The 11,562-nt window shown below is 35.4% G+C and overlaps 1 protein-coding gene across 18 annotated transcripts in view; it reads right to left on the bottom strand.

Moving 5' to 3' along the window:
• The window catches only part of PBRM1 (polybromo 1), a 107,028-nt gene that overhangs the window by 26,426 nt on the left and 69,040 nt on the right, over window positions 1–11,562 (bottom strand). For all 18 annotated transcript variants that reach the window (XM_010851720.1, XM_010851713.1, XM_010851727.1 and 15 more), the window contains 4 exons: window positions 9,677–9,862; window positions 8,606–8,763; window positions 7,625–7,888; window positions 2,378–2,523 (listed from right to left, as the gene is read on the bottom strand). In XM_010851720.1, coding sequence (XP_010850022.1) covers window positions 2,378–2,523; window positions 7,625–7,888; window positions 8,606–8,763; window positions 9,677–9,862 — 754 coding nt within the window. The remainder of the gene's footprint in view (window positions 1–2,377; window positions 2,524–7,624; window positions 7,889–8,605; window positions 8,764–9,676; window positions 9,863–11,562) is intronic.

The following is an 11,562-nucleotide window of genomic DNA, read 5'->3' as shown; positions in this document are numbered from 1 at the left end:
TAGCTTTGTTCATAGTGATGCTTCCTAAGGCCCACTTGACTTCACATTCCAGGACGTCTGGCTCTAGATGAGTGATCACACCATCGTGATTATCTGGGTCATGAACATCTTTTTTGTACAGTTCTTCTGTGTATTCTTGCCAACTCTTCTTAATATCTTCTGCTTCTGTTAGGTCCATACCGTTTCTGTCCTTTATCAAGCCCATCTTTGCATGAAATGTTCCCATGGTATCTCTGATTTTCTTGAAGAGATCTCTAGTCTTTCCCATTCTGTTGTTTTCCTCTTATTTCTTTGCACTGATCACTGAGGAAGGCTTTCTTATCTCTTCTTGCTAGTTTTTGGAACTCTGCATTCAGATGCTTATCTTTCCTTTTCTCCTTTGCTTTTCGCTTCTCTTCTTTTCACAGCTATTTGTAAGGCCTCCCCAGACAGCCATTTTGCTTTTTTGTATTTTTCCATGGGGATGGTCTTGATCCCTGTCTCCTGTACAATGTCATGAACCTCATTCCATAGTTCATCAGGCACTCTGTCTATCAGATCTAGTCCCTTAAATCTATTTCTCACTTCCACTGTATAATCATAAGGGATTTGATTTAGGTCATACCTGAATGGTCTAGTGGTTTTCCCTACTTTCTTCCATTTAAGTCTGAATTTGGCAATAAGGAGTTCATGATCTGAGCCAAGTCAGCTCCTGGTCTTGTTTTTGCTGACTGTATAGAGCTTCTCCATCTTTGGCTGCAAAGAATATAATCAATCTGAATTCAGTGTTGACCATCTGGTGATGTCCATGTGTAGAGTCTTCTCCTGTGTTGTTGGAAGTGGGTGTTTGCTATGACCAGTGCATTTTCTTGGCAAAACTCTATTAGTCTTTGCCCTGCTTCATTCTGTATTCCAAGGCCAAATTTGCCTGTTACTCCAGGTGTTTCTTGACTTTCTACTTTTGCATTCCAGTCCCCTATGATGAAAAGGACATCTTTTTTGGGTGTTAGTTCTAAAAGGTCTTGTAGGTCTTCATAGAACCGTTCCACTTCAGCTTCTTCAGTGTTACTGGTTGGGGCATAGACTTGGATTACTGTGATATTGAATGGTTTGCCTTAGAAACGAACAGAGATCATTCTGTCGTTCTTGAGATTGCATCCAAGTACTGCATTTCGGAATCTTTTGTTGACCATGATGGCTACTCCATTTGTTCTAAGGGATTCCAGCCCGTAGTAGTAAATATAATGGTCATCTGAGTTAAATTCACCCATTCCAGTCCATTTTAGTTCGCTGATTCCTAGAATGTCGACATTCACTCTTGCCATCTCCTGTTTGACCACTTCCAATTTGCCTTGATTCATGGACCTGACATTCCAGGTTCCTATGCAGTATTGCTCTTTACCGCATCAGACCTTGCTTCTATCACCAGTCACATCCACAACTGGGTACTGTTTTTGCTTTGGCTCCATCCCTTCATTCTTTCTGGAGTTATTTCTCCACTGATCTCCAGTAGCATATTGGGCACTTACTGACCTGAGGAGTTCCTCTTTCAGTATCCTATCATTTTGTCTTTTCATACTGTTCACACTATAAAATATATCTATAGAACCTAGCAAATAGTACATATATAATAAACAATTACTAAATGACAAACAAATACAATAAGGAAACTGAAGCCCAGAGAGGTAAATAATTTGCCTAAGAACATTAAACTGACAGGGCTGGGACTTCCATCAAGATCTCTTGGAATGAGTTACTTTCCTTAATTACTAACCTCTACTGCCCAGCCCTGTTCCCTAAATTCCTTTACTGCTACTTTATGCCATCCAATCATACTTTCACCCATTTACTTGTTTATCAAATATTTGAGCCTCATGCACTATGTTTGCAGCAGGGGATATAAAGGTATATATCACTTTTTTGCTCAAAAAAGAGACGGCCTCTAACTCTCAGGGCATTTGTAGTCTTGTATGGAAGCCTGATAATAAAACTGATATGTGTTCTGAGGAAGAGGAAATACACAGAGCTCCGAGAATGCGTAATAGGGGGACCTAATCCAGTCTAGAGGAGACAGGAAAGGCTTCCTTAAGGAAGTGCCATTTCAAATTTAAGCTAAAAAGAGTTCACCATATGAAGCTGGCAGGGAGATTTCTGGGTTGAAGAGTTCAGTAAATGGCAGGAGGAGAAAAAGAAAAAGAAAGAAAGAAAAACACACACACAACAGGAGTCCTGAGAGGAAGTGTGGCTAGAGCCATAAGACGGGAGAGTGTGGTGTGAAAGGAAGTAGGAAATGTTCCCAAGGGAGGGACTTTGGTCTTCATCCTAAACAGTAATGAATTCCTACTGGTACCAAATGTCTCAAACCAAGCCTTGTCCTCTCTTAACTCGAAATGTTCACCTGCCAACACGAGGACGCACTAGCCCATGGGACTTGATGAAGACACAGTCGCCAACCTTCAGCCACATGTCATTATACCGGAGCTGCTCAAAGTAGTGGCAACCTGGTTCACCATTCGACATTTCCACAGGGACATCTTCTTTCTCCTGTGATAAAGGAAACTAGTTAAAGACAGGGAGCTGACAATCAAGGAGTTGGAAGAGAAAGTATGAAGGCAAAGCAGACTTTCCGCCCTTTTAACTCAAAAAATAACCATAAGTAGAAACTAATAAACAGGAAACCCAAAGTTTAGGTTATTGAAATTAAACTAAATCTTATCAAATACTGTATCTATTTTAAATTTCTAGTTCATTTTCATAAAATGTTACTCAAAGATCCTTTTACTACTCTCTCCTTCCTTTTCCCATTCTCGGAGACTTTAGCCAAAAAAAAAAAGAAAAACAAAACCCAAAAAAAACCCCACCAACGACCAACAATGAAGACTTAATTTCAGAAACAGCCTCATTCAACTGTTATAAAGGAGCAAATACTATACAAACTTCCTCTTCACCATATTTACTAAGCTCTTAATTTCTGCATATTAACAACTGATTTAAAAATTTTACCATCTTGATTTATTCTAACATGAAAAGAACAGTATAGCCTCTGTGACAGAAACACATATACTCTGCTTTTTAATAATTTATAGGGTCTGTCACCTACTGACTGCTGTGACACTGGGTAAACTACTTGACCTCTTATGCCTTGGGTTCATCATCTGTAAAACGAAGACAGTATGCAAATCAGATGGGGTTGTTAGGAAGCTTATACGACACAATCCATGTTAAGTACACAGAATAACGCCTGGCTCATAAACCACTTAATGTTCACTATTGTTCTTATAGTCTTAACAAAAAAAAAAAGAAAAGATACTTCTGATTAATGAAACTAAGAAACATAATTTACTGAGAATCTAGCAGATAATGAGCATATAGCACTAGGTGTTTTAAATACAAAAGCTCTAAAAAAAAAAAAATTAAATAAATAAATACAAAAGCTCTAAAACATATAAAAACTGAGGAAACTGCAAAACCCCCAAATTTTCTACTGCATTTTCCTGAAAATATCAAAAACTTAAAACTTAAGAGAAAAAAAACTCTTCTGGAATGCCCAGATAATTTAATGCTTTGATCTTTATTTCAAATGTGATACTGAAATGGACTTCTTAGAAAATTCTTAAGAATGAGAGAGGTACCACACATATACTAGATTGAGGGGTGCCAGGAGGAATGGAGCTGTGAAAAAGAAAGACCTGAGATTAAGAATACATATTTATTTTAGGAATGGGTTCTGTTCTAGTTATCCTTCTAAAAATTTCTTGGTATAATATATTTTAGCCATGCAATATTAAAATAAAAATATAAGACTAAAAAAAGTAATTCATACACAGGACACGGGGTACTAATGAACTCCAATAACAAAAACAAATTTAATTCCCACACTGATTTCCACTGGTATTTCCTCTTTTAAAATTAGTATCTCTATGATTCCCAGACATACTGATAAAATGTACAAAATATCATGTTCTTTCCCAAGCTCCTTTTCTCTTTTTAACATTTTAATGACACTAAAATGGATTTTTATCTAAGAAACTAAAAAATTTTTTTCTTGTTTTTTACACTAAAAATTTTAAAATGCTGCTTTCACCCTATATAAAAAGTGCATCTGTTGGAAATAATTCAAACATTAGAGTATGCAAAATTTAAAAATCAAGTTTTCTGTGATCCAACCCCAGAGATAACCACCCAGTTTAACCAATTTATAGTTTTTCATGTTGTTTACACATACATAAAACATAAAGCACACATTTCTGTTTTTTCTGAGTATTGATGGAATCATATTCCATTCTGCAATTTGTTGGTTCCTTCTGCTAACTACACATTTGCATTATATGAATGGATGTGTGACAAATTCCTATTCAGGGGCATTTGGATGTGGCCCAGGGTTGAGTACTATGTTGGAACACATTCCCTGTTATCAGACAGCAGGGTCAAAGCCACTGATGGGATGTGCTGTCCCACACTCACACCAGGCTGTGTGTATTACTAGTCTTCAGAACTGTCAGTTTGCTGGGCATTTTAAAAACTATTAGATTAAAACATTTATGTTTTTTTGATCTTTTATAAATGATCTATTTGATCCTTTGCCCATTTTTCTAGTATTATTTTTTTCCTAGACTTCAAAGAGATCTTGTACTTTAGCAACAGCAGTCCTAAGACTGTTTTATTAAACTAACTGATACTGTCAATTGTAAATCTAGAAAATGATCTTTTTTTTTCTTTTGTGGCTACTGGGTTTTATCTCATATAAAGGATCCATTCCAAGCTTATCAGTGAATATAAGATTATATGTACATAACATAAATGTACTTAGGCTAGCAACTTATGTTTCTTTTTTAATGTTTATACCTTACTTATTTTGGAATATGAAATGAAAGGAGTTCAAGTAGGTTTTTTTTTCTTCTTTTTTCAAATAGCTATCAGTTTTTCCAATATCATTTTATTCTATCCTCTCTTGCTGAGTTAAAATACTGCGTTTATACAAACTCTCAGTTATAAATGAGTCACAGGTATGAAATGTACAACACAGGGAATAATTATATAATATCTTTGTATGTTTAAATGATGACTAGATTTATCATGGTGATCATTTTGAAATATATATAGAAATACTGAATCATTACGCTGTATACCAGAAACTAACATAGTATTGTAGGTTAATTATATTTCAAATCCACAAACTCACAAAAAGAGATCAGATTTGTGGTTACGAGGCAGGATATGAGGGGGAAGGGGGATTGGATTATGACAGTCAAAAAGTTCAAACTTCTAGTTATAAATAAGTACCAGGGATGTAATGTACAACATGATGAATATAATTAATACTACTGTACATTATATGAAAGATGTTAAGAGAGTTCTTATCACAAGGGGAAAAAAAACTTTTTTTCCTATTTCTTTAATGTTGTACCTATATGAGTTGATGGATGTTGATTACCACACTTACTGTGGTAATCATTATCATGATGTAGGTAAGTCAAATCATTATGCGGTACAACTTAAAACTTATACAATGCTATATGTCAATTATATCTCAATAAAATTAGAAGAAAAAAAGGCAACTATGGGACAAAAGGGGAAAAATGAATAAGGTCTCTAGATTAGTAAATAGTATTAATGCTAACTTTCTGGTTTTGATCCCTGTACTATGCTTTACAAGGTGTTAACATTAGCAGAAGCTGAATGAAGAATATAAGGAATGTCTTTATACTATCTTTGCTAAGCACTCTGCACATCTGGTAAGTCTAAAATAATTTCAAAATAAAAGTTAAAATATGTAAAACTAGGATGATTGAGTATCTTTATTGTCTGGATTTAATTGTGAAAAGGCTATTCCCTTCATTAATCAATTATGAACTAACTCAATATTTTTAAAATGTATCTTTGTAAAATGCCATATTATCTGGCAGGGTTAAAGCACTCTCAACCGCTCTTTCAGTTTTTCTGCTTTTTCTCGTGACTGTCATGCATTTATTCTTTCATAAGAATGATAGTATTGTCAAGTTTCAAAACAACTTACTCAAGTAAATCTTCAGTACCTTTCAGCAGACTGTTTTTCTTCCTCCTACAGGTTCCATATGCTCCTTTTAAGATAATTTCTTAGTGTATTTTTTTTTTTTTGGTTCATGTGAATTGGATAGTTTTTTTATAACATTTGTTAAAATCTATTCAACAGTTTCATTTTACTTTCAAAATCTTATGAAATTACTGTTATTTGTGCTTATACAAGAAAGCTATTAACTTATATGTGGATTTTGAAATTTCTACTTGTTGTAGTCTCTGTATTCAAAAACTTTTCACAGTTAATTTCTCCCCCATTCTCAGCAAAAAAATAATTTTGCCTCTTTGTTGTCAATATTTTACTACTTTTGTCTGTCTAGTTATATTGGTTCTTTTCAGAAAAATACACATAATGATAAAGCAAGCACCTATGTTGTGTATACAGCTTTCAAAGGAATTTCTTTCACTTTAGGCTTGATATACAATTTTTTAAAATCATTTTGAGGGACTATCTATTTAAAGACATCAATCCAGATGAATATTATGCCTTATCAAATAATTTCTCTTTTGATCTATGAATATATAGAAGTGTATTACTAAATTTTCCTAATTTTGACTAATCCTTACATTCCAAGAATGAACTTCCTTCTACTTGGTCATGCTGCTCTCAGAGAACTAATGTGATTTCATTTGTATCTGATTTCACTTTTTTTCCCAAGTATTTTTTGTATCAATATTTATAAACTGATACTCAACTGCAGTTTTCTGTTTTTATTTTTTGACTTTGGAATCAAAGATTATTCTGTCCTGGTAAGACAAACTAGGAAGTTTTCCTTGATCTCCATATTCCGTGATAATTTTTTTTGGCTTTACTGCACAGCATGTGGGATCTTAGTTCCCCAACCAGGGATCAAACTCATGCCACCATGCAGTAGAAGCGTGGAGTCTTAATCACCCCAGGACTGCCTGGGAACTCCTGGAATAATTTAAAGGGTGAAAGAATCTACCTATGGAATTATCTGACCTAAGTACTTTTTGGACTGAGCTCTCTGACATTAAAAAAAAAAACAAAAAACCTTCATGTTGTTATCTACTTAAACATTTTATCTCTTCTTGATTTCATTTAACTAATTGGTATTATCTTGGAAAATTACTCATTTCATTCAGATCTTACTATTATTATTTGTTTTTGTTTTAGTTATTTTTTGACTGCACCAAGAGGCTTGTGAGATCTTAGTTCCCCAAACAGGGACTGAACCCAGGCCCTCGCCAATGAAAGTACAAAGTCCTAACCTCTGAACTGCCAGGGAATGCCTTCATTCAGGTTTTCAAATTTATTAACAGAAATGCACAAGTCTTTAAATTTCCTCTATATTTTGTATGTTGAGCTTAATGCCTTTCTTTTTCCTTTATTAGGACAATTGGTAGTTTATCTCATTGAACCCATCAAAGTCTCCTTTTCAGTCCTGCTATTATGTTTTTCAAGTATTAATTTCTCTTTCCTTTATAGTTCCCTTCTTTTTGTTAGGCTAAAGTTTTATATTATTACTCTTTTTCTAATTCTGAAGTTGAATACTTTATTCATTTATTTTTGAGAAGGGGTGTTTTGAAATTAAAATTCTTTTCTGTGTGGCTATTATCTACATACCTTTTCCAAGTTACAACTGTCTTCAGTTCGACTGTCCTCTGAGTTGTCTGTATTCTTCTCATCATCTGCTTTATCTGCGTTTGCAAATACAGAGGCCACTCGGACCACAGGCAAGGGCACATCTCGAGGGACAAACCTAACCGAGCTGACGGGCATGGTCCACAGTTTAATTTTCTTAAAAGATTTGGTTTTGGCAGAATATCGTGATTCACAGACAAAAACATCCTCATCTCGAAAATTTTCTGGGCATAATTTAAAGTATTCCTGGTGCATATAAGAATAAAATCAATTAGGTGAATTTTCTGAAAACCAATCAACCAAAAAACACAAAAACACCAACCAAGCAAAGAAATAAAAGCTAAAGTGTTAAGACTTTTTGACAACTAACAACAAATGGTAAATGGTTAGAGATCAGGAGTATTTCCTTATATAGAATGGCATTACTTAGTATATTCTATTTAGCTTATTTAGTTTACCTCCCTGATGAACAGGGAGGCCTGGTGTGCTGCAGTCCATGGGGTCGCAAAGAGTCGGACACGACTGAGCGACTGAACTGACCTGAAGTTTTACCAACTGCCCCTATGACAGTACATTAGTATTTTAGACAGCTAGTTCTTTAAAGCCTTGAGCCTGTGCCTATAGTAGACAGACAAACAAAAAGTACACCATATTACCTAGAACCACACTGAAGATTTAATGATTCTTCAGAAAATGTCATCTTTAAAAATTTGTCTGGCAATATAAAAAAATTTAAGCTAACTGCATATAGCTATATAGCACAGGCAGCAAAGGGTCTTTCACTTTTATGCTCAGATTTATTTTTCCTCAAATCTTTACATAAAGCCAGAGACACAGCCTAAAAAAATTCAAACAGTTTTAAACAGAGCTATTCATTTCGTAAATATCAATTTTCTGTGGTTGTGAAACTCCATGTGAACTCCATGAAATAATTTACTGTTTGGGAATTAATAAGTTTCTTACCTTGACAAACATGACCACACATTTTCCTAGAATTTTACTAACAGGAACTTTATTGTAATAGTCACTCTTAAAAACTTCTTTTTCTAGAAATTTCCGTGTAGCCAAATGGAATGTTTCATTTGGCCGATAAAACCAACAGCCATACAACCATTTTTCACCTCAAAAACAAAGAGGGAAAAAGACAGAGAATTACCATTAATGGAAATAACATATTCTTTGTAAAATGAGCAAATACTCCATCCAATCTGCCGTGGGCTGAACCAAGCAATGTGCTTTTAGGCCATGGTTCCTTAACAGAATTATCTTAGAAGAAATAATACTAAAAATACTAAAGTGAAATCACACCTAAAAATGCTACTTTCCCCCTTATAGTAAAAGAAGTAAAATAAACAGAACAAGGAACGGGATGGGACCTACTCTACTCTGCTGGGTCAGGACACAGCTAAAGCTGTGTGCTTTAATAAGGATGTAAGACATACTAAAGGACATATGTAGCACTTGGGTTAAAGAATACAAAGGTAAATACCTTTGTATTTATGATGTATTTATGAAAGAACTGGATTGTCTGGATCACACTTCTGCTTGGTTTTGGCTTCATTAACTCCTATTCATTCTCTGTTTCAAGATAAAGCCAACTGTTCTAGGAAGCCTTTTTGAAATCAAATTCGAAGCCAAATTCTAAGCCACATGTCTCTCTATAACAATTTCTTCTTTATTTGTGACTTTTACCAGAGTGGTTTTGCCAGGGACAAAACACAGACCTTTTGTTCTGATTCTCGGCCATCCTACAGGGTTTGGCTCCCGGATTTTTTTAATAAGTATCAGTTGAATGAATGAATCTCATCTAGACTTCAAGAAGTTGCGTCTCTTTTGACTCAGCTATGCCACTGCCCAACAGAGCTCGATCCTATGTTCCTCATATAGTGGGTATTGAATTGTACTTATTAAGAGTGTAAAACAACTACTGTGGAAAGGCATAAAGATGTCTGAGTTACAATTTCCTTCCCTGAGAAACAAGGAGTAAGATAATCACATCTCACCAATTTGCTCCCCAATTTAAAATGAACTTACCAGCAGAATCTTCCCACAGTCTCTCAATACAGACGATATGCGGTTGTAGATTGACCTCTGAGGGCTCCACATAGACGTAATCTCCAACATGGTACATGCTGTTCTTAAAGCTGCAGTCCTGGCTGTATGTGCGATGTAAGCCTGAGAGGCCTGCAGCTCCTGAGGAATCTTCACTCTTTTCAGCTTCTTAGGTGAAAAAGAGAAAAATGTTCTCATGAAAGGGATGTGGCAATCAGATGCAGGATTAAAACTACACGTACTAATACATTTAATTCTTTTCCAGATACTCCAAGGCAGGATTCAGGACAAATAGTATGATATACACATTCCTAACAGTCTCTACTCAAAATTGTCTTTTAAAATTACAACCAACTGCCATTAATTTAAATAAATACATAAAGTATCTACAGAATAAAAATAATCACCATAATAATATATGCTCACTGTAGTCATTTTGGATGATACAGAAAGGTATAAAGAAGAAAACAAGCCACTCATAAATCATGTGATCCTAGAGATAACCTTGTATGTACTTTCTTGCCATCTTAATACCTCTGAAATTTCTTTCTTCTGACTGTTATTACATGGTTATGTCACAATGAATGGAATCTTAGAACTAACGAGACCTGTATTTCATACAACATACTGTAAACTATATATGAAAAGTATTAGTCACTCAGTCGTGACGGACTCTTCGTGACCCCATGGACTGTAGTCTGCCAGTCTCCTCTGTCCGTGGAATTGTCCAGGCAAGAATATTGGAGTGGGTTGCCATTTCCTTCTCCAGGGATCAAACCTGTGCCTCCTGCAATGCAGGCAGATTCTTTACTGTCTGAGCTATCAGAGAAGCCCAGAAACTGTATCTTTATACACTTAATATCATAAAAATTTCCTCTGAGATCAAATGCTTTTCAAGAAGATTTTTAGTTTTGCTAAAGAATATTTTTTAATGGCTTCCATATCACAAGCTGGAATCAAGATTTCCAGGAGAAATATCAACAACCTCAGATATGCAGACGATACCACTCTAATGGCAGAAAGCCAAGAGGAACTGAAGATCATCTTGATGAGGATGAAAGACAGGAGTCAAACAGTGGGCTTAAAGGTCACCATTCAAAAAACTAAGATCATGGCATCTGGTCCCATCACTCATGGCAAATAGATGGGAAAAAAGTGGTAGCAGTGACAGATTTTATTTTCCTGGGCTCGAAAATCACCATGGATGACGGCAGTCATGAAATTAAAAGACGCTTAATCCTTGGAAGGAAAGCTAAAACAAACCTAAACAGTGTATTAAAAAGCAAAGATGTCACTTTGCCAACAAAGACCTGTTATAGTCGAAGCTATGGTTTATCCAGTAGTCATGTATGGATGTCAAAGTTGGACCATAAAGAAAGCTGAGTGCTGAAGAACTAATGTCTTCAAACTGTGGTGCTGGAGAAGAGTCTTGAGAGTCCTTTGGACTGGAAGGAGATCAACCAAACAATGCTAAAGGAAATCAACCCTAAATATTAATTGAAAGGACTGATGCTGAAGCTCCAATACTTTGGCCATCTGATGCGAAGATCTAACAATGGAAAGGACTCTGATGCTGGGAAGGACTGAACGCAAAAAGAGGAAGAGGGTGGCAGAGGATGAGATGGTTAGATAGCATCATCAACTCAATGGACATGAATCTGAGCAAACTCTGGGAGATAGTAAAGAACAGGGAAACCTAGCATGCTATACAGTCCACGGGGTCACAAAGAGTCGGACATGACTTAGCAACTAAACAACATGTAAGCCATCATTTACAAACACCATAGTTTTTTCTTTAGTAAAAAGCTTTGCCATTTCTTTGATTACTTCATTCGGATAATTTTTCATAAACAGAAGATCTGGAAATA

The sequence above is a fragment of the Bison bison genome, unplaced genomic scaffold, assembly GCF_000754665.1.
Source record: "Bison bison bison isolate TAMUID 2011002044 unplaced genomic scaffold, Bison_UMD1.0 scf7180017864304, whole genome shotgun sequence".
NCBI classification, from domain to species: domain Eukaryota; kingdom Metazoa; phylum Chordata; class Mammalia; order Artiodactyla; family Bovidae; genus Bison; species Bison bison.
The sequence above is the reverse complement of the archived record's forward strand: the minus strand, read 5'-3'. Positions and strand labels throughout refer to the sequence as shown.